General features: G+C 39.2%; 1 protein-coding gene across 2 annotated transcripts in view; it reads right to left on the reverse strand.

The window, feature by feature from the left end:
- Positions 1–24,092, reverse strand: part of sugct (succinyl-CoA:glutarate-CoA transferase) — a 35,791-nt gene extending 11,699 nt beyond the window's left edge. Inside the window, exons 1-8 of one of the 2 annotated variants that reach the window (XM_064941914.1) lie at positions 23,915–24,092; positions 19,697–19,745; positions 19,427–19,500; positions 17,496–17,581; positions 14,226–14,276; positions 9,238–9,358; positions 4,859–4,950; positions 3,997–4,140 (exon numbers count right to left, since the gene is read on the reverse strand). In XM_064941914.1, coding sequence (XP_064797986.1) covers positions 3,997–4,140; positions 4,859–4,950; positions 9,238–9,358; positions 14,226–14,276; positions 17,496–17,581; positions 19,427–19,500; positions 19,697–19,745; positions 23,915–24,050 — 753 coding nt within the window. In that variant the 5' untranslated portion in view covers positions 24,051–24,092. Of the gene's footprint in view, positions 1–3,996; positions 4,141–4,858; positions 4,951–9,237; positions 9,359–14,225; positions 14,277–17,495; positions 17,582–19,426; positions 19,501–19,696; positions 19,746–23,542; positions 23,824–23,914 lie in introns of those variants that run through there. The other variant, XM_064941915.1, reaches the window with a different exon arrangement.
- Between the last annotated feature and the right edge of the window lie 229 nt (positions 24,093–24,321).

A 24,321-nucleotide genomic window follows, 5' to 3' on the forward strand; every position in this document is an offset into this window, starting at 1 on the left:
CTCTTGTCTGATGAAACCAATATTGAACTCTTTGGCCTGACTGCCAAGCGTCACGCCTGGAGGAAACTCGGCACCATACCTACAGTTAAGTATGGTGGTGGCAGCATCATGCTGTGGGGATGTTTTACAGCGGTATGAACTGGGAGGGAAGATGAACGGAGCAAAGTACAGCAAGATCCTTGATGAAAATCTGCTCCATGGCACTTAGGACCACAGACTGGGATGAAGGTTCACCTTCCAACAGGACAACAACCCTAATCACTCAGCGAAGATAACACAGAGTGTCTTCGGGACAAGTCTCTGAATGTCCTTGAGTGGCACAGCCAGAGCACGGACTTGAACCCAATCGAACATCTCTGGAGAGACCTGAAAATTAGCTGTGTCGTGACGCTCCCCATCCAACCTGACAGAGCTTGAGTGTCTGTAGAGAAGAATGGGAGAAACTCCCCAAATACAGGTGTGCCAAGCTTGTAGCGTCATACCCAAGAAGACTAGAGGCTGTAATTGCTGTCAAAGGTGCTTTAATTAACAAAGTACTGAGTAAAGGGCTTGAATACTTATGTAAACTGTGATTATTCCGTTTTCAATACATTCACAAAAATGTCTAAAAACCTGTTTTGGCTTTGTCATTATGGGGTATTGTGTGTAGATTGAAGAGGAAAATTTAATCCATTTTATAATAAGGCTGTAACATAACAAAATGTGGAAAAAGTCAAGAGGTCTGAATACTTTCCGAAGGCACTGTATGTATTGGATAACGACACAATCATTTGGGCTTTTTTTGGGCATGAGCTCATTAAATATCTTTAATGTAGTGTTAAAATGTTTTATTTAATGTATGGCTCACCATGCTCAGGTAGCATCAGACTTGAACTTTCGATCAAAGCTCGAAACTAATTCAGACATAGGCCTATTTATATGCTTTATAATGCTTTTGAATGACACTTCTGGTTTTGGGGAGAAATACCGGGTTACCTGGGAGAAAAGTGATTTCTTCTACAGATGGAACATTTGTAAAATACAGGGAAAATATTCAACCCTGCTCCCTGCACACCCACGACACACCCAAACACCATCATTAAGTTTGCAGACATGAAGGTAGTCGGCCTGATCACCGACAATGTCGGGACAGCCAACAGGAAGGGCCCTGGCAGAGTGGTGCCAAGATAAATTCTTCTCTGTGGTGAAGAAGGTGCAACATAAACTGAAGAAATTCAGCATGGGCCCTCGGATCCTCAAGAAGTTCTACAGATGCACAATCGAGATCATCTCGACCGACTGCATCACTTCCTGGTACGGCAACTGCAACGCCCTCAACTGGAAGGCTCTACAGAGGGTGGTGCGGACGGCCTAATACGCCACTGGGGGCGAGCCATCTGGATTCCAGTACATCTACACCAGGCGAGGAAGGCCCAAGAGATCGACAAGGACTCCAGTCTTCCGAGCCACGGACTGTATCGGTGCATTGGGACTCGGACCAACAGGCTCCAAGACAACTTCTACCACCAGGCCATCAGACTGCTGGACAGCTAATCCTAGCTGCAACTTAGAGACTATCTGCACTATCTGTCAAATAAAAAATAAAAATGATATAAGTATTCAACACCGAGTCAATACATGTTAGAATCACCTTTGGCAGTGATTACAGCTGTGAGTCTTTCTGGGTATGTCGAAGAGCTTTCCACACCTGGATTGTGCAACATTTTCCCATTATTCGTTTAAAAATTCTTCAAGCGCCGTCCAATTGGTTATTGATCATTGCTAAGCTAAACAACCATTTTTCCAGTCTTGACATAGATTTTCAAACAGATTTAAGTTAAATTACTTTGCCAAATTGATTGCAATATTACTTTAGTGCCTTGTTGGATGTTTAGAATTGATTTTATTCTGTACAGACTTCCTTGTTTTCACTCTGTCAATCAGGTTAGTATTGTGGAGAAACTACAGTGTTGTTGATCCATACTCAGTTTTCTCCTATCACAGCCATTACACTCTGCAACTGTTTTAAAGTCATCATTGGCCTCATGGTGAAATCCATGAGTGGTTTCCTTCCTCTCCGGCAACTGAGTTAGGAGATACACCTCAATATTTGTAGTACCAATAGCTTCCCTTATTTGCGAGGAATTGGAAAACCTCCCTGGTCTTTGTGGTTCAATCGGTGTTTGAAATTCACTGCTCGACTGAGAATCTTAAAGATTATTGTATATGTGTGAGGTACAGAGATGAGGTAGTCATTCAAAAATCATGTTAAAAAAAACGTATTGCACACAGAGTAAATCCATGCAAAAAAAATCTAAATTTAAACAATTTTAAATTCAGGCTGTAACACGAAATGTGGAAAATGTCAAGGGGTGTGAATATTTTCTGAAGGAACTGTAAATACAGTTAATTATTTCCATGCATACTACCTCTACTGTTGTGTTGTTCCTTAAAAGCGCTGGTTGTCACGATTCAAATGTGCCATTTTAAGTGATCATGCCTGCGAAACTCACAGCCGTGCTTCCAATAGTGCATATGAAATGGGAGAGTGTAGCAGACGTAACAATAGTAATTTCATTTTGCTGGGATGTTCTCAGGCAGATTTATAGCTATCAAAAAGAAAACACACAAAATCATTTTGTAGAATTGAAACAAATATCCCTTTCACAGAAGCCCTGAAATCAAAAGCCAAAATATAAATACAAATATACTCTTGGAATTCTCATTTGAATAACTTAGTATCTTGTTCGAACAACTTATTTAAAAATAGAATATATAATATATAAAAGATACTAAGTCATCTCGTTTGAACGACTTAATTGTTGTTTTGTCTAATAATAATAATTTTGTTATGCAGCTTGTCAAACTATGTAATGATTGCTACAGCCATTAATTAACGTATTCCATACACTGATATGATTATTCATTGACAGTCCTTTGATAGCCTAAAGCAGGGCTGCTTTGAATGGCAGAGTTTGTAAGTGGGAAAGTGGAGCAGAGCATAATTCAAAACAGATTTTTTTTTAAATAAACACCTGTATAACAAATTAGATTGAATTAGACAAAAGAACAATTAAGTTGTTCAAAATGACTTAGTCATTTGAACCAGATACTAAGCCGTTCAAGCGAGATACTAAGTTGTTCAAAAAAGATCATTCCAAGAGTACCTTTTTTTTTTTTTTTTTTTTTTTTTTTTTTTGCATTGGGCTTCAGGGCTTCTGTAACTTTCTCTTATTTTTATTTCACCTTTATATAACCAGGTCGGCTAGTTGAGAACAAGTTTGAATTTACAACTGCGACCTGGCCAAGATAAAGCGAAGCAGTTTCACAAAAAAACAACAGAGTTACACATAGAATAAACAAACGTAGTCAATAACACAAGAGAAAAATATATATACAGTGTGTGCAAATGTAGTAAGATAAGGCAGGTAAGGCAATAAATAGGCCATAGTGGCAAAATAATTACAATTTAGCATCACACACTCAGGAGACATGGCATGAAATCAGTCTCTTGTCGAGTCTGCACACATTTGAATGGTGTCTCAATGCCGCACAGGAGACATGGCATACAGTCTCTTGTCATCAAGTTAAATGAAAGTGTCAATATTGTACTGTCACTAAATATGATCATATTTATTTTACAGTTATATGAAATGTGAAATATTACAGTAAGTTATTTATAATTTGATTGTTACTATATTTAGAAAACATTTCAGTCATTTCAAGCTCTATTGCCCCACTGACTGAATAGGGGAAAAAATCATGTGATTTTTCATATTTTTATCATATTTGTACTATGTCCTTGAGCTAGTCTTCAAAAGTGAGTGCACCTCAGCAATTTATAACTATTTTTACCAGAAAGGTGAGTTCCAGACCTTTCTAAAACTATGCAGCATTACAAGTTATTACTTTTGGGTATGTCTATTTAGGCAGAAATCTTCATTTTGCCATATCATTCAAGAGTATTATATTATTAAGAGACTGGATTCAACCAGACTGGTGGTAAACGTGAGTTACCTGGGTGGAAAGCAGGTTGCAGTCAATGTGAACACCCCTTCCTGTCCTGTGACACTGCAGCAGGGCGGCCATGATGGCTCCGTGGGCATAGAGTCCTGTGGCCAGGTCAGTCATTGCGACGCCCGGCCTAACTGGGTCCCCATCCTGCGCAACAGAGCAAGTAAAAAAAAAATATATATATATATATTGAGAAACCATTAAGCAGACTTCCATCCAAAGCAACTTACAGTAGTGAATGTATAAATCTTCGTATGGATGAGTTGTGAGTTAAAATCCCAGGTGAGGACACGCCGAGTTATAATTACTTTATACATAAACAATGTAGTCACGTATGTCAAAGTAAAAAGTAAAATATGTATGTTGAAAACAATGTACAGCGAGCATACAAAACATTAAGAATACCTGTTCTTTCCATGACATAGACTGACCAGGTCAGCATTACTGATGTCACTTGTTAAATCCACTTTAAATCAGTGTAGATGAAGAGGAGACAGGTTAAAGAATAATTTTGAAGCCTTGAAACAACTCATTCATGGATTGTGTATGTGTGCCATTCAGATGGTGAATGTGCAAAACAACAAGAGCGGCAACGCTACTGGGTTTTTAATGCTCAACAGTTTACCACGTGTATCAAGATTGGCTCCACCACCCAAAGGACATCCAGCCAACTTGACACAACTGTGGGAAGCATTGGAATCAGCATGGGCCAGCATCCCTGTGGAACGCTTTCGACACCTTGTAGAGTCCATGCTCAAACAAATTGAGGCTGTGTCTAGGGGGGAAAAGGGGTGCAACTCAATATTAGGGGGTATTCCTAATGTTTTGTACACTGTGTATATACCGGGGAGAGAAACATACTCACCTCAGGGCCAGTGATGTGCATCATGCCAGAGACAGCAGAGGCGATTGAGTCATACCCTGGTCGCTGGGACAGTGGCCCAGTTTGTCCATAGCCTTGGAACCAACACACACACACACACACTTTATGACCTTCCCATAGCAGGACTTTGGCTTCATGCCTAAGAACACCCCTAGGCCATGGAATATATACAATAAATCATGCACCTCACGCCTTATTGCTTAATTCTAAAAATATTAGGGTGGCAGGTAGCCTAGCGGTAAAGAGCGTTGGTCCAGTAACCAAAAGGTCGCTAGTTCGAATCCCAGAGCCAACTTATCATGCTCATAGATTAAGCCAGAAGCACACTAACAAGTGATGGGTTATTAAAGTATACTATACAGAAATCACTCTGCCATTTCCTGGTTGCCAAAACTTTTAATAATTCACCTAATTTCAGTTTATGTGACAAAATAAGCAAGTAAAGTGTAGATAATCATTGTACCATCAAAACCGGTTTGAAAGATATATTTTCCATAACCAAAAATGTGTTTTTTCCAGCTGTTTGAAGCTGGTGTACAAAACCGAAAATTAAAAACAACACTTCCAAGAATGGGAAGCATAAAAATAGTGCATATAAAACAGCTCTACCGTTTCTTAGACTTGGTTTCAAGTAGAGTGGTAGATCTATAACTTACATTTCTATGTGCATTTGGTCAGCATCTTCCAAAAAGTTGCATATTGCCACTAATAACTAAAAGCATATAAATAGCACACATAGAACAGATCTACCGCTTCTTAGACTTGCTTTCAACGATAATGACAGATCTATAACTCATATGTCTATGTGAATTTGGTTGGGTCGCCCCCAAAAAGGTCACATCGTAGCCTCAGCACGAAACCTTTCCACCTCTATACCACGGCAGAAATGTTTTACCCCAATGTGAAACACACACAAACCATCTAACCCCTCTGTACTATACAGCAGCAGCATGGTATTAACCCCTATGAAAAGTCACACTAAATAATTTACCCCTTTACATAAAGTAAACACAATTGCAACTCTGTTGTCCCGTGTCAACACTGGGCAAATATGATCTTGAGCTGACAGCCTTGGAGTGATTTTAACCAATATTTGCTATTCCGGGAAGTATAGAGAGGGCCATAAAGAATAGACTAGTAAACCCTTATATCTACAGAAAGCTTGGGAGCTGTAGTCCATATTTGTATAAGACTTACTGAATTGGCACAGCACAGGCTCAAATACATGATACAAATTATATATTTTTTTATATATAAATCTTGAGTATCAAATAAAAAATGATATGAATTATTCATGTGAATGAAAAAGTATTTTCACCCTTTGAATCCTTTACAAATATTATTTCAAGCAGAGGGTTCATGACATGATGGATTATTTGTCTTATACCTTTAGAATGTATTATGAAATTATAAAAAAAGATAGATACAGTAGAGACGTCATATAGCGGAATCTACCTTCAAGAAGTCTGGGGGGTAAATAAATATAAATGACTACAGAGACGAAATGCATGTTTTTCTATTCCCCCAGAACAGATGAGTAAAACTTTATCTTGCATTTCTCTCTGCCTGACACAGAAATTAGGAAATCACATGAGCTTCAGACATTTAGCAAGGCTTCTTATGAAACTAGGTCATGGAGTATCGCTGATATCCACTGTACTACAGTATAATGCACATAATTTGAAGCACAGCGGCAAGCTGAAACCAGTCATATGTCATACTTATATTTCTGACAATTTTATATAGTACAATAAAAACAAAATCATTTTGTTTCTATAAACAGCCTACTATCCGATTTCAGGGACGAAGATGTGTCAGCTCAAGACGTAATTAACTCAATAATAGCAAGTAACTTTTAGCTTACAACGTCCCACCTTATGCAGACATGGATGTTTTTTAAAGAATATATTGAAAACATACAGTATGTTGCATAACACAAACTAACTAAAACAGGGAAAACGAATATTGGTCTTGTTTGAGTGAGGCCAAAAAACAGACATTGCAGAAGAAAATCAGGAGTGTTTACGTGCACTACGCTATAGCCACTGCAGCCCAATCAAAATAAGCACTCCAGGGGGAGAAAAAGAATAATAATAAAAAAATCAAACCATATTTCACGGTCTTCGAATTAGATTATTGGAAAAAACTGGGCAGACGTGTGGCCACAAAGTGTTTAAGCCATGTTTTGTAAGTAGCTAAGCATCCTGTACAGAGGTCACAGCATGGCTTGACTATGTTGAAAAAAGAAATACACAATATTCTATTAAGCAGTGTATATTTTTGGGTGACAATGCCATTGAAGTTACTGGCAAGGACATAACATGCAAGGCTACAGTTTGTCGTTTTTAGAAACAGCAGGCTAAATATATTGGAAGATTTCAATCACTGCTGACACTAAAACTGCAGAGTCTTTTGCAAAGTGGGCACTCTGTCTTAAGTCGTTTCCATGAGTGGGACTGCCGATATGCGCCATCACTGGGATCTGAAAGATTACATAAGCAATCATACTCCATGTGTTATTGCTTAGTTTAAAAAAAAAATCATAATAAAATATGGCTACTCAAAATTGCCATGAGGTCACTAAATTTCTCCAAGGCAATCAACCAATAAGCAAAAATAAATCAAATGATGTCATCATTGCAAGAGGCTCACTGCACATAAAGCAAGCACGTTCATTAAGTGAACTAAAATGTTTTTTACACTGTCACAGGCATAAATGGTTTCCTTTTCAATTTTACCTTTATTTTACTAGGCAAATCAGTTAAGAACAAATTCTTATTTTCAATGACGGCCTAGGAACAGTGGGTTACCTGCCTGTTCAGGGGCAGAACAACAGATTTGTACCTTGTCAGCTCGGGGATTCGAACTTGCAACCTTTCGATTACTAGTCCAACGCTCTAACCACTAGGCTACCCTGCCGCCCTTGATTGCAGCATAAAAATAGGGGTGGATAAAATGTATATGTTCCTAAAAGTGTGTCTTATCCTGGAACTTTAATGGCTTAATACTGAAAAAAAGAGCCAGGTGGTCTGCTCAAATTAAAGATCAGAACACTTAAAACAACTTTGAAATTTAAAACTGTGTATGGATATAAATAAGGTTGAAAAAGCTATTCTATAAATATCTGGAGACATCAAAAAACTCAAATGGTTTATGAGGCAAAGGCCACATGAAGCTAATCAAAACACATTAGTTACAGATTCACAAAAGGAAGTTGTCTAAATCCAGCTAAATTAAACATTTCAACATGAGCATTGTAAATCTTTCCAATTTCACTGTAGTGTTTACCATCCACAATTTACCAAGGCCTCGTGGGTAATGTCTCCAGCATTTAACAAGAAAGTGGGCTTGGAAATTTGGCAACATAAGTCACCTTCCAACAAGACTTGGGGAAATTAAAACGATCTGCAATTCATTGCTTTCCTTACCACAGGGAATAAAATGGCAAATCTTAAACCAACTCACCACATCTGACGTATCTGGGTACTAAGACAGGAGGTATGAACTAACGGTTGACACTTTATTTCGACACTTTATCTTGACACTGTGGTGTTTGAAGAAACTAGAAATCCAGGGGAACGCATGTTTACTAGGGTGTTAGGCTCCCTCTAGTGACCATCAATGAGAACTTTAGGCATTTACTTTGATCTGATTTGACACAAAAGGCCCATGATAACATATAGCAATACCACTTCGACACAGAAGGGTATGCCAAGGTGACACGACATCACTGCACAGAGGACGGTGACGTGGGCTTTTGAACAGAGTGTGACAAGATTCCAGGATTTACAGCTTGACCACACGCGAAATCAATCTCTAGCGTGGGGACATACGCCATCAGTTACAGATTAGTGTGGCAACGGAGCAATTTTCGCATAAAGCCTCACTTGCTTTACGAGTGAATAATGCAGACAGTAAACTGAAATGGGCCTTTTCACAAGGTCCCAAAATTAATTGAAAACATGGATAGTAAAGATTGACAGCATACAAGACAAAACAAACAAAAAAACACTCTTTAGAGGCATCAACATAATGGAGTAGAAATTTTCACCCAGTCATTACATTTCCTTAATTAAGGATTTGCAAGCCATAAACTAGAGCTCTCCCACACCATACACACGCACGTTGACTAGCTAAAACCCAGAGTCGGGGTCAATTCCCTTTCCATACATTACATTCAGGGTGTGGAAACGGAATTCCAATCAAAACGATTCAGAGACTTTATTCGGTTTTCTGATGCTAAATATTTCATACATGTTGATCACAGAAATGGAGTTGCAGAAAGGTGTGGGTTCAATATAATGCTGGAATAATTTGAAAGCTGGGTGGAGAGGAATGAGCACAGAGCCAGGGGTAGGTACCTGAAATAGAGCAATACACCAGTCTCGGGGCTGCTTTGTGTACATCGTCGTAGCCAAGGCCCATCTGATCAAGCTTTCCAGGTAGATAGTTTTCCACAAGGACATCACACATCCCTGCAAGCTGAGGAATACAGCCCATTACGTCAGTTTCTCCTGTGCTGTATATTGTCACCCAAATCGTCATTCGAAATGTCAATGCACCCACATATCATCATCTGGAGAAAGATTGGAATGGAATGCGAAGGTCATTCTAGCATGATTATCAATAAAACGTCAATGCGGTGCAGAGCGTTTGATTTGGCTGCTGGGGGGCAAGGACACCTCCAGCTGCGCTAAAACCGTTGACAACTGCGTTTCGTTTTCAAGGGATTGTTAAATGAATGTTAGCTATAACTCTTTGGTTTTAGTCACCCCTTGAAGAAGATCATAGTCTGAACTATATGAGTTATACAGCAAGTAACTGCATTTTCATGATAGTAAACGTGTATTGGTATAGAACAAGAATGCCTGCACATGGTTAAAGCTCCCAATGCACATTCGAAAATATACACGGTTCATCACATCTGACCATTGCGGACATGACGCATGGTGGGTGCAAAAATCATTTGTGTATCTCTAATAATTTTACGACAATGAGATAGGTACATGTAGTAGTTCCAGAAAATAACATATATATTTACAAAATGACCAAGTGGGTAACCTGGAAGGCAAGACAAATCAAAGTGACACATTCATGTAAGAAATGGTCTGATATCAGACCTCTAGGAGACATGGTACACAAACGCTGAATCCAATACAATTCTCTTCTCAATTATCGATTATCAGTATCGCCCCACCTTCCTGGGAGTCTTAACATGTTCAATGCCAATTGAAAGAGAGCTACATTGGCATCGAAAGAGCTTGACATCGGCAAATCCTCATCCTGGTAGACATAGTCAGTCGGACTACCGCCATCACCACTATAGGCAAGCAAATCAAACAATATTTAGATTTCCAGGGATAAAATAGATGGCTGTTAGCTTGTTAATAACTAGCAATACTGACATGGTCCATCAATCAATGTAGCCTATCATGTCTGTCAGCAACAACGGTGAAACACTTATTAACAAACATGTTTTAAAGGGGATGTGCGCTAGGTAGGGCTACATACATTGGTTGAAGAAAAAAAGTACATTCGGTCTACTTCCCAAAGTAGTGTAGTTATACGACTTATCAAGTATTTGGTACAATAGAGAAATAATGCACAAAGTAACCTGGTGTCAGGAAAATAACCTCACAGTCCACGTCAACAAAACAAAGGAGATGATCGTGGACTTCAGGAAACAGCAGAGGGAGCACCCCCCTATCCACATCGACAAGACAGTAATGGAGAAGGTGGAAAGTTTTAAGTTCCTCGGCGTACACATCACTGACAAACTGAAATGATCCACCCACACAGACAATCTGAAGAAATTTGGCTCATCACCAAAAACACTCAAACTTTTACAGATGCACAATCGAGAGCAACCTGTTGGGCTGTATCACCGCCTGGTACGGCAACTGCTCCGCCCACAACCGTAAGGCTCTCCAGAGGGTAGTGAGGTCTGTACAACGGAATTACCGGGGCAAACCACCAGCCCTCTAGGACACCTAAACCACCCGATGTCACAGGAAGGCCATAAAGATCATCAAGGACAACAACCACCCGAGCCACTGCCTGTTCACCCCGCTATCATCCAGAAGGCGAGGTCAGTACAGGTGCATCAAAGCTGGAACCGAGAGACTGAAAAACAGCCACTATCTCAAGGCCATCAGACTGTTAAACAGCAATCACTACCATTGAGTGGCTGCTGTCAACATACTGACTCAAATCTCTAGCCACAATAATAAAAAATTGGATGTAATAAATGTATCACTAGTCACTTTAAACAATGCCACTTTATATAATGTTTACATATTCTACATTACTCATATATCTCATATGTATATACTGTACTCTATACCATCTAGTGCATCTTGCCTATGCCGCACGGCCATCGCTCATCCATATACTTATATGTACATATTCTTATTCATTCCTTTACACTTGTGAGTATGAGGTAGTTATGTAATTGTTGTATTACTTGTTAGATGTCACTGCACGGTCGGAACTAGAAGCACAAGCATTTCACTACACTCGCATTAACATCTGCTAACCATGTGCTTGTCACCAATAAAATTTGATTTACAATTGCAAAGCACGTTAAATATATACACGAGTGCAGCACACATAGCCTAGTTTCATCGGAATATCATCTGCAGGCAGCAAAAGTGTGCAGCTCTCAACTGGTTTTGGCATGGAGTATCTCACAGAAGAATGACATCAGTAGCCGGTAGGGTAGGAAAGCAGTTTCCACCAGTAAAATCTAATGCTAACTCTGGCAACAATGGGTATGCAAACCAGGTATTGAAAAAGATTAGTCTGAAGTGTTGGTTAGTAGGCTACGTGGGATGCGCAAATGTCATCATGCACTGTTCACATCAGGGGCATTGACATGGATAGACATGGGCCAGGGTGGTCAGAGGACCACCCACTGGGGAGCCAGGTCCCGAGGTCGATCAAATCAGTTGTGTGGTTAAAGTAGTGTTGTGGACTTAAACCATCAAATCGTAGAAAATACTATGTAAAAATAAAATAAAAAAGTAGTATAGAAAAAAAAGAAAAAAGGGTGTGATTTTGAGAGTGAAAATCTGAAAAATCTATAGGAAAACGTGATTTATTTTTTTAAACGTAAGGGTTCCTTTCCTTCGCAGGGTGCCTTTCCTTCGATGGGCGTGCCGTTCGGGAACTTTTTGGAAAAATGTTTGTACACGCACTTCTCCAGGAACCCCTACACCACTGCATAGGGCCAATGGAAAGACAGCAGCCACACACAGCATGATGTTAAAGCATAAGCAGTACATAAACTCGGACATAATACGCCAGTAGGTCCCATTCATAAGAATACAAAAACACAACCATTAAGCATTTCCCAATTGAAATGTATAACTATTACTTCCCAAACCAAAAAAAAAACATTTCCCGTTCAGCACGCAAAGTAACCGATGACCTAAAGTTTAATGTGGAACTGACTGCGTTTGAACTAATTTGCAGATATGAAGCAAACAGACAATCATAATATTAGTAAAAAATATCAAAATCCCACTTTGTGCTACAAAAACAACTTTATAAAGAAGTGTTAAAAATAACTTTGTATTTGACTCAATGTTCCGTGACGTACACTAAGCCATTTTCGGCAGAATAGATAGATGCATTTCAATGCATGATTCATTTAATTCACCAATACATTTGTTGGTAGTCCAAAAAATATTGCCATCAGGTTGTAAATCACAGCTGGCCTGGTACAATGTTTGCTGCCTCCATTCGGGATACACCATTTCAGTTTAAATGACTCAATATTGTGGACAAAAAAAACTGACGAATATAACGAAGGCTGAGAATGGCAATACAATCAAACTAGCAAGGGCAATGATCACAAGTCAGTCACAACGTGGCTAATAGGCTAGCGTATCTATTAATGTAGCAAGCTAAAAACGTTAGCTAGGTAGCTGCTAGGAGGATGTCATGCCATTGGAGGAGTGGGTGAGTGACTGCATTTTTCCCCTCATATCATTTTCCAGTGGCTATACACAACTAGAGATGCAGGTGTCATTTGGTTAGCTATCAAGAACTTGAATGACTTATCCAGTTCGCATATCCCTTTTGTTTGCAAATTCACTCTGGCGATCAACTCAAATTTCAGAGCCTTCTCGTCTGATTATGCCATCGCGCAGAACAACTGGTGAATTCTACGAACGCGTAACACCCGCTGAATATGACAAGTGTCAGTAAACATAGACAGAAAAAGTAAGTTAGTCAAGAACGCTCTAGATAAAATGTAAACAGCCTAACCAGCTCTGCTACGGTGAGTAAAATGGTAAGAGTGAGGTGTTCTCTCATTTGTGTCTGGAAGTAGCTCGCTAGCAGGCTAGCCAACTAGTTAGCTTGGGTGCTTGGTTGGGAGAGGCATGCATTGACAGGCAAGCTGCAGAAGGACGAGGAGGCTACAATTCCCCATTGTTTACCAGCGCAATTTTGACAGCCAACTAGCTGAAAAAGCCCCTGCAGCCCCTGCAAACTAGTCAACAACAAAAGCTATCTAGCTAGACCGTGAGTTAACTACTGCTCGCTATTGCGCAGTGATCAATTGGCCTTCAACAAGGCAGACGTTTCCATCAATTTAGGATAAACGGTCCCACCCATTAAGTCAAAATGTGATTGGTTGATTCCATTGTCACTCCAAAATGTTGCCCTAATACAGTTAAATGGCAGATGCCTTTATATATCTTCTGATGGCCTAGCCAATAGCTGACTAGATTGATCTCCCCAGAGACCAACAAAGAAAAAAATGTTTCTCTTCAGTGTTAACCCTTTCCTTTCTAACAAAAACTAAAGATTAAATCAGAACATAATTGAACATAAAATAATTATCATCATCATTATAATCATTTTTTTATTTTTTAAAAAGCATAGAAGGCCCATTGTTCCCCACTGTGTTTGGGTTAGTAATATTTGTAGATTGGCTTTATTTTCCCTCGGCATGTATTTCTTCACCATTTTGAATGTCTAAAGAATCCATATGTTGTTTTGAAATATGAACACAGAAATACTGGACATTTTGAACTTTTATTATTGTGGTGACTTAACAAAATTGCAATAATGGTCTTGAATCGGTCTCACTTTAGTTGGTCTCGAACACAACACTGTTACAATCATTTATTCAACAATCCCTTGAAAACGGCACACAGTGGTGGAGCTACCCCGGGTCTCCTTTATACCCCAAGAGGCAAATGGAATGCTCTGCACCTTAGCAACATTTTATTGATAACGATCTTGAGAACAGCAGCCTGTTTCGGCCCATTCAATGTGTGTGGAATTCAAATGAAATGTACAATTCTGAGAAATAGCACATTCCCAATCATCTTCCTACCTCTAAGATTATCTTGGCTCCTCTTGGGTCTTTGAGATTTACAGCAACACTCTACAAACAGAATCAATACATTGTTAGAACAAACATAAAAGATTTTTCAGGCAAAATTCAAATACATCAGATGAAGCAAATGGTGAAGTAAAGCAAACAATAGCAACTTTCAATGTGACAATACAAGACACTGCTACTTGTACATGTAACTGATGTGATCTAGTGAGCTGTGTACATTAGTAGCAGTAGTATAGTTAGTAGAGTTACCGCCCATGACCGTATTTGTTAGTGACAGAGACATGGTTGTTGAATTTGATCAATTTTAAGTCCTGTGGCCTTCACCGAGCTAGTTCCTAGGCGAAAGCTATCATTAAAACCTAGCTTTGACAATACGGAACATCATAAGGCCTTACTTTGATGGCCTAGTTTTACCGTAACACAGGGGTGTTAGGAATTTCCTGGTTTACAGGATACATTAGGCCTGCAACTCACAAAAAGCTGTCTTGCAAAGTGATTGGTGATTCTATTGGAATCCAGAGTTCCAATAGAATCCAACAGTTGGAATTGTATTCACCTGCAACCTGCATTCAGAATGACTGTCAAGGTTAGGTCAATTGAAAAAGGAGATGACCTAAACCATTTAAACTGGAACATCCATTTCAGTAACAGGTGCAATAAATCTAACTGATTGGGTTAGTTTAGAAAAAGGTATGTTATTTATCTTTGTGTAGCTTAAGAAAAGGTCCAACGCAGCTGTTTTTATCTCAATATCAAATCATTTTGGGGTAAGAATTAAGTACCTTACTGTAATTATTTGCAATTGCAAATGGTCAAAAATAAATAAAAATAGCTTCTTAGTAAAGATACATTTGTCATGCAAGAATTCTGCTAGGACTGGCAAGAATTTTGCTAAAACAGGTATTTTCAAACACCTATTACACTAAAAGGGCATTATCATAATTTGTACAGTATTACTACAACTCCTGTGCACTGGGCTTTTAAGATTAACCAAACAATCAGTGTACATGCAAAAACAGATATTAAAAATAATCCCCCCCCAAAAAAATATTCCTCTAGTAGACCATGGGAAATAGGATAATGATGGGTGTGGTTTTGATGGGAATGTTCTACTCTCCACAGAGTAACACAATAACTCTGGTTATTAATACTAATAATGTGGTGATTTGAACCACTGAGTGTTAATTTCACTCTTTGACTATGTGCAAAAAGTGATGTAATTTCTATACGGTTCACCCAATATGGATGGAAATACCCTCAAATTAAAGCTGACAGTCTGCACTTTAACCACAGTCATTGTATAATTTAGAATCAAAAGTGCTGGAGTGCAGAGCCAAAACAACAAAACTGTCACTGTCCCAACACTTTTGGAGCTCACTGTACATGTTAGAAACACCTTTGGCAGTGATTAGCGGTGCGTCTTCTTGCGTAAGTCTGTAAGACCACCTGGATTGTGCAATATTTTTCCATTATTCTTTTCTAAAGTATTCAAGCTCTGTCAATGTGTTGGGGATCATGGCAAGACAGCAATTTTCAAGTCTTGCCACAGATTTTGAAGCAGGTTTCAGTCAAAACTGTAACTTGGCCACTCAGGAACATTCACCCATCTTGGTAAGCAACTCCAGTGTGGATCTGGCCTTGTGTTATAGGTTATTGTCCTGCTAAATGGTGAATTCCTTTACCAGTGTCTGGTGTAAAAGCAGACTGAAGCAGGTTTTCCTCTAGGATTTTGCCTGTGCTTAGCGCCATAGTGAAAAACTCCCCAGTGTTTGCTGATGTCAAGCATACCCATACCATGATGCAGCCACCACCATGCTTGAAAATAAGGAGACAGTTACAAAGTGACGTAAAAGGTCCTAAATGGTGTCACCATTGTGCTTTGTTCTAAGCAATGTTGTGGTGCCATTTGTATTGACTTGGCCAAAGCTTTTCAAAATGGTAGACCATTCCATTATTGTGGCTTGGTCCTAGGCCCCATGCACTTCTCAATTTACATCAACAACATAGCTCAGGCAGTAGGAAGCTCTCTCAACCATTTATATGCAGATGATACAGTCTTATACTCAGCTGGCCCCTCCCTTGATTTTGTGTTAAACACTCTACATCAAATAATTCTCAGTGTCCAACTAGCTTTCTCTGCCCTTAACCTTGTTCTGAACACCTCCAAAACAAAAGCCATGTGGTTTGGTAAGAAGAATTCCCCTCTCCTCACCGATGTGATTACTACCTTTGAGGGTTTAGAGCTTGAGGTAGTCACCTCATACAAGTACTTGGGAGTATGGATAGACGGTACACTGTCCTTCTCCCAACACATCAAAGCTGCAGGCTCTTGAGCGGCTAGATGTTCTTTACCATTCGGCCATCAGATTTGCCACCAATGCGCCTTAAAGGACACTGCACTCTATAGTCCTCTGTAAACTGGTCATCTCTGTATACCTGTCGTAAGACCCACTGGTTGATACTTATTTATAAAACCCTCTTAGGCCTCACTCCCCCCTATCTGAGATACCTACTGCAGCCCTCATCCTCCACATACAACACCCGTTCTGCCAGACACATTCTGTTAAAGGTCTCCAAAGCACACACATCCCTGGGTTGCTCGTCTTTTCAATTCGCTGCAGCTAGCGACTGGAGCGAGCTGCAACAAACACTCAAACTGGACACCTATCTCAATCTCTTCGTTCAAAGACTCAATCATGGACACTCTTACTGACAGTTGGGTCTGCTTTGCGTGACGTATTGTTGTCTCAACCGTCCTGCCCTTTGTGGTGTTGTCTGTGCCCAATAATGCTTGTACCATGTTTTTTTGCTGCTACCATGTTGTGTTGTCATGTGTTGCTGCCTTGCTATTTTGTTGCCGTGGGTCTCTCTTGTCCTGATGTGTGTTTTGTCCTATATCTTTTTTTTATCCCGTCCCCGCAGGAGGGCTTTTGGTAGGCCATCATTGTAAATACTAATTTGCTCTTAACTGACTTGCCTAGTCAAATAAAGGTTAAATAAAATATGATTTGTTAAGCCAAATCATGGGGGACATCCATTTCACTCCTGAACTGATTTAGGCTCGCCTAAAATAAAATAAAAAGTGGTGAATACGTTTGAAACAACATTTGTTATTTAATTTATTAACATTTGTAGAATTGTCTTTTCACTATGACATTATGGAGTATTGTGTGTAGATCAATTACATAAAATGACAACTAAATCCATAAAAAAAATCTACTTTGTCACACAACAAAATGGGATCAAATTCAAGGGTTGTACCTTTTTGTTTCTGTTCACACTGAGAAAATAAGCACTCTCATCACCAACAAACGGAGGTCCCCATGATCTGGTGTCGTCCCCAGCACCTGTCAGAAATGATCACTAATCAGAAAAAATATACTTTCTAATCATTTTAAATACTTTAGCTTGATTGAGGTTTCCTGGTGCAATGGAACCAATATAATAATTGCTTCAAAACTGAATTGAACCCATGTCTGATGGATTTCACTATAATGACATGTCATTACATTATTAAGATGCCAGTGAAACATTGGCCAATGATCACCATTGCCTATGCTAAGGAAAGTTCAAAATCCTTCTTAATTAAATTAAAACATAATTCCTTCCACCCTTCTTTTAGGTTGTTGCTGATCTGACATGATTGGCAAGCACTTTAGAATAACTCCAAGTAATAAAAGCATTTTATGGATTTAATCGTAAATAGTTTATTCATAATTTATTCATCATTACTCCATTCATAATACTTTTAATATAGGTCCTTATAAACAATTTACTAATCATTTGTTAAGTCTTTCTACGTGGCCTCATCTAAAGTGTGGGCCTTTTATACTTTATAAATGTTTTGAGTGTAATTTCTCACAAAAAGATGGACATGCCATTGATAGACATTCCAGCAGTACCTGATGCTCTTTAATGTCTCAAAACAGCCTCAATGGTAAAATAATATGCACACAACACAGGATGTTAGAACGACTGCCCATACAAAGCAACTTCTCATTTTGAAAATGGCCTACTGTATGTGGCATCGATATGACCCAGAAACATGTATTATATTGTCAAAATGTACTGCAAAGTGGAAAAAAAGTCAGTCTCATCCAAAACTGAGATTTGTGAGATAGGAAACAAATGGTATGTTACAGAATGAAGGGTAATGTAACAGTCTTCCTTGTGTTGGGTTTATTTTAATCCTTCCCACATCTGGCAGCACCCAAGTAATCATACATTCGGAGTGCAGCTGCATGTGACACCATCGTAACGCCCACAGTCAATTTGGTTGGACATTCGATATCCCTAAGGGGCAAATTACACAATGTACATGGGGGAAAAAATGTTTTTAAATTCAATAGCTACAAATCTAAATGCCTTAAAAACCTCAAAACAACTATTAATTGTAGAAATGCATATACAAATATTGAAAGCATTTAATGAGACCACAAAAAAATGAAATATTAAAATATTGTCCCATTTACAGTGCAATTTATTGACGGTATTAGCCCCAGAGATAGGCTATCTAATGTCAAACCGACTTTGCCATGGTTCCACAACAGCTGGTTGAAACTAATTGGTGAAAGAAGTTGGCTAGCACTAGCTAGCCTAGGCGACTTCAAGACACAAGATCTGGTTAGTCTGTTTCAAGTTCTCTAGAAGGGTGAGCGACTAACTGTGTACTGTTATTAAACATGTTATGAATCATTATTAAATACTTTAAAAGTTTGTATATGTGTGTGAATAACTAGGTTACCAACATTTACATATGCGGGAGAAATTATTAAGAAATTCTTTAAAACTATTTAGTAATCCGTTACAAATGCTTTATTATGTGGAGCTAGTTTAAAGGGCTACTCATGATTGGTGAAAACAATGCCGTGGAAGCCTTGCATGCGCCTAACAAATTATGTTACAGCAGTGATTACTTTGAGGAAGGATGCAATCCAACAGAGCCTTAAAAATATTCACAAAACTTCATGAAATAGGTTCACATTAGTCTTACACAGCAGTGACACCATGTGGCTGCTGATTGTCAGAGTCACTGAAAACAGAACAACGTCAACAAATACTCTAGTCTAGGACAGTGTCAAAGTTGCAAGTGAGCACCTTGCGTAACTGCACGTTTACATTTTCCACTGACAACAATCAATATTTTTCCAAAACCTTACAGAATGTAACACAGAATGTGTCTCATCACTTGCCTGGTCTCTCGACTTTGATAATCTCAGCACCCAGGTCTCCCAGTATCATTGTGGCAAATGGGCCAGCCAGGACCCTGAAAAAAAAGAAAATAGATCATGCACACACACACACAACGACAACCAATTTCTGGCCCACCTCCCTAACCTCAAGGCTGACGGATAACAAGCGAAGAACAATAGATTATATTAGATAATTGAATGAGAACATTTTTTAATTAAATTATTATTTTTTTAATAAAAATAAAAAAAGAGTAGGCTATGTGAATATACCTTGTGAGGTCTAGGACTTTAACACCCTCCAGTGGTCGAACATTCTCTCCTGCGTCAGTCAGACAAATAGAGTGGTTAGACTAGTACAGCACCGGGTGCATAATAACTTGCAACAATAGAGCCTTTTGGTGGGCTATATGCCTTGATTAGCATAAAGCACATGAAGGTAGGCCTGAGACTTGTGCCGGGATTCAAAATGTCAGCATTTTGGCATTTACCTTTCCATTGGCAGTTCTATCAGTCCCCCTTTGTGCTTTTTAGTAGACACTTTTATCAAGAGCAACATACAGGAGCAATTAAGGTTAAGTGCCTTGCTCAAGGGCACGTCAACATATTTTTCACCTAGCTTGCTCAAGGATTTGAACCAGCGACCTTTAGGTTACTGGTCCAACACTCTTAACCACTAGGCTACCTGCCTAGCAGTTGGCATAGCCAGAACGTGGGCATCTAGAGTATCTGTCGAATAAAATAGTTATTGTAGTGCTGACAGAGAGCTTGTGCTCAACGTAGGAAGCTATCACACAACAGAAATACTGCCATTTAAAACAGCTGGGTACTCTGAAATCTCAGACTTCCGACTTCAGTGCATTGAAGACAACTAAGATCTCGGAAATCAAACGAACTCCGACTGGAGATTTTTTTTATTTTGAACTGTCAGAGTTCACAGTTGTCTTGAAAGCACCAAAAAAAGAAAAAGTTTATCACAAGGTCAAACAATTACACAAGGAACACAGCCCGTGAAAAGTTATCTTCAAAATAATTTAAGAGTTTCTTATCCGCTGAAAAGAAAAAAGTAAAATTGAATTGGAGTCTAAAGGAGATGGTTCCTCAATGCGGTAAAAAATGTATGGATTAAAAATGTGTGAGACGTTAAGTTCTACAACCTCCTAAAAGGAAGCAATTCCCAAACCTTCCATAACAAAGCCATCACCTACAGAGAGATGAACCTGGAGAAGAGTCCCCTAAGCAAGCTGGTCCTGGGGTGCTGTTCACAATCACAAACAAATGCCACAGAGCCCCAGGAGAACAACACAATTAGTCACAACCAAATCATGACAAAAATATCATTACTTCACACATTGGAAAGAATTAACAAAAAAAACAGCAAACTAGAATGCTATTTGGCCCTAAACAGAGAGTACACAGTGGCAGAATACCTGACCACTGTGACTGACCCAAAGATTTCACTACGTAGACTCAGTGAGCATAGCCTTGCTATTGAGAAAGCCAGGTCTGCCTACCGCAGCCTCTCAAGAGAAGACAGGCTATGTGCACACTGCCCAAAAAAAATGAGGTGGAAACTGAGCTGCACTTCCTAACCTCCTGCCAAATGTATGACCATAGAGATACACATTTCCCTCAGATTACACAGATCCACAAAGAATTTGAAAACAAACCCAATCTTTATAAACTCCCATATCTACTGGGTGAAATACCAGTGTGCCATCACAGCAGCAATATTTGTGACCTGTTGCCATAAGAAATTGGAAATGACTCATAAGCATGCATTTCACGGTAAAGTCTACCCCGGTTGTATTTGGTGCATGCGACAAATACAAATTGATTTAAGTTATTTCGGCATTAACCATTCACAACAGGACGTTGAGCAGTTGTCTTGCTCTTCACTATCACAGGGTTAATATCAAATTCAATACTATGCATGCCAGTCTCTCTTTTGGCTAAAAGTAAATACTAAATACTGAGTTCATTTTAGTATACTGCAAACAAATGACTTCCATTCAGTTGAGCGTACTAGAGCTTCGCCTGTCTACCAGAAGTTGATGCTGTTGCTACGCAACCTCTTGCTAGCTTGTTAGCATAAGAAATTACTAGCTAGACATTTTACGACTTTAGGTGTGTTCGTAAATTCAATCTGGAGTGCCAGAGTGTGCATGGGTGTTCATAAATTCAGCATGTTCAAAGCGCACACTGCCCGCTCTGGCCGAGGAGTAGGGTTGATCCGAGCCTTCTGACTCCCTCACAACGGCAGTCAAGCACCCAAGCTAATTGGCTAAAGTTGGCTAGCTACTTCCAGACACATAACAGAACACCACACTCTGACCATTTTACTCGCCCTAGCAGAGAGCGTTGGTGACTGTGCTGCTGGCAACAATTTAATTACGCTATTTTTTGCCAACGTGTGTTTGTAAATTCAACAGCTATTCTACGCTTTGGCACACAGACAAGAGTGCTCTGAAATCAGAGTAGATAGCTAGAGCAAATTTTTACAAACGCACCCGAATGCACAATGTCCATTGAGAACACACAACAACTATACCACTTAGCTAAGAATGATGTGAATAATCAAGTCAATAAAAGTTGAGTAGTTAGATTGCATATAGTTAATATACTGGCAAGTTCAATGTAATAGTAGCCAACTAACATTAGGTAGCTAGCTAACATACCGGTACATACTGGTGTAATGATATGTTATGCGGTTCATAAAGATAGCATAACTAACAAATTGTCAGCCAACATAACGTGTAACGTAACCTATTTGAAATGTCATTACTTTATTACATTGCTCAACATTTTCTTAACATTTGTCATAATTAGTTAAAGCAATGACTTGGTATCCGCTCTCGTTGGAATTCAGCTGCATATCTTCCTCAAATTTGAAAATGTTGAAGCCACGCCCATTTGAGGAAGAATTGCATTATGGGCCCTAAACCCCCGGAAGTAGTGTCCACTGCTTGTGTGCTTCGTATTTTGGCAAATGTAGTACAACATCCGTGAACTTTTGGAATACTAACTATAGCCATACTATGACCAATAAGCATACTACATACTCAATTTACATCACAAATAGTACTGTTAGTATGAGTATTCAAACACAGCTAAGGAGAAACTGACTGCACCAATTTTTTGTTTTAAATTTATACAACAGGTGGGTCCAATCCTAATCCTATTCCACAAGTTATCACCAGCTAAATCTATGACGTTAAAATGAATATTTACTCTGTTCCATCTGACTGCGCAATCCACTGTCTCATCAGCCCAGACACTAGATAACACAGAGAAAGGCCGAACAGCTTTTCCAGTTTTGACAACAGATGCTGCTCCGGCGGGAGAAATCATTAGGCAAAAATCACAGCCAACCACAACACCGGCAGGTAAGTAATACTGTGAAACACTATCATTCCACTGTTTGCACCATATATATTTTAGGTACATTTTCTGAAATTACAACCAAAAACCCTGTGTAGCACCATTAAAATAACTGTGAGAAAGCAGTGCTCGGAGGGCTGGGGCGAAGGACACTGTGTGCAGTGTCCTACTGTAGTTTGCTAGCAGCCTCAATGGTAGTGGGAACGGCATGAAGTAAACGTGGTCTGCAGATAGACATAGGAGTAGGGTCTATAAACTCAATGACCGACAGGGAGCTCTGTATTGAAGCCACCACACATCCATCTTGGTTCTCCTCAATTGTAAAAAAAAAAAAAAGATTTGGGAAGCTATAGAAATGCATGTATTAATGTCTACATTCATTTGACATGTATTATATTACAGACATCTTAGTGTATACTTTTAAATTACAATATGTAAGCTAAACATACAAAAATATATACAAACATTTTCCTTAAAGTTTTTTGAGTAATAAAGTTACTGTCCTCAATACTGCAAAATACTTGAATACATAATTTTGTCCTTAAAACATGTAATAGTAATACTGTAGAATTACATTCATTCCTATGGAGGACTGAGCCTACTAGGGTGGGCCAATATGTCCAACCAGTGTCTTCAAAGTCTCTCAATGGACAATACATAGCATCAGCAATCCAGGGTTTAAAAACAACATTGGTTTTGCCCCATAGCTGCGCATGGTCGGTTTTATGGGTAACTAACCTTCTTGGCATGGGGTGTAATGGTTACTCCAAACAGTTTTCCATTGGACAGATTCAGGTAGGTCCCGCCCTATTTACTAAACCTGTTCAATAGAAACGCTAGGTTGTTGAAACGTCGGCGTGTTGATTAAAACCGTGCATAGTCCCAGGTCATCAACATGTTGATGAGTGAAAAGTCTACCAGTATTTGTCCACTACACAATATCAAAATATTTGTTCATGGTGTTTAGACCCTACTTAGATAAGGATATCTAACAATTTGATAATTGCTGAATAGCCGCATACTATCGGCGAGAAGTTTAATGACACATTAATTCGCTATCGTACTTGTAGGCAAGTAAAGGACAAGAAAACGACACTTCAGCTCAAATACCTGGCTGTGTGTTGGAAAGCAGCCGCCTGAGATTAGTGCGAATACTTTGATGTTGTCGAAACATACAGGGTTGAATCCCACTTGCCAAGAGTCGAACAAATGCACCGCACTTGACGCGTGTTGGTATCTTCGACATATTTTTGGAGTCTTTATTCAGAGCGATGTCCGTGTTGGAGTGTTAGGCCTACACTAGCCTATCAGAAGGCATTGGATAGCCCTGCCTCCTCTTGGGTACGTTCAAGACACACTATACACATTCTACTCTTACCGGCAACAATAACATTGCATATTGAAGTGGTGGTTTGAACAGACAGCTTTAAAAAATGATTGTGTAAGTTCTTAATTAAGTCATTTTTGGTGATGTCTAGTGCTGTAGGTAGAAGACAATCACAGACAGCAAGAAAAGT

Source organism: Oncorhynchus masou, chromosome 28 (genome assembly GCF_036934945.1).
Source record: "Oncorhynchus masou masou isolate Uvic2021 chromosome 28, UVic_Omas_1.1, whole genome shotgun sequence".
Lineage (NCBI taxonomy): Eukaryota > Metazoa > Chordata > Actinopteri > Salmoniformes > Salmonidae > Oncorhynchus > Oncorhynchus masou.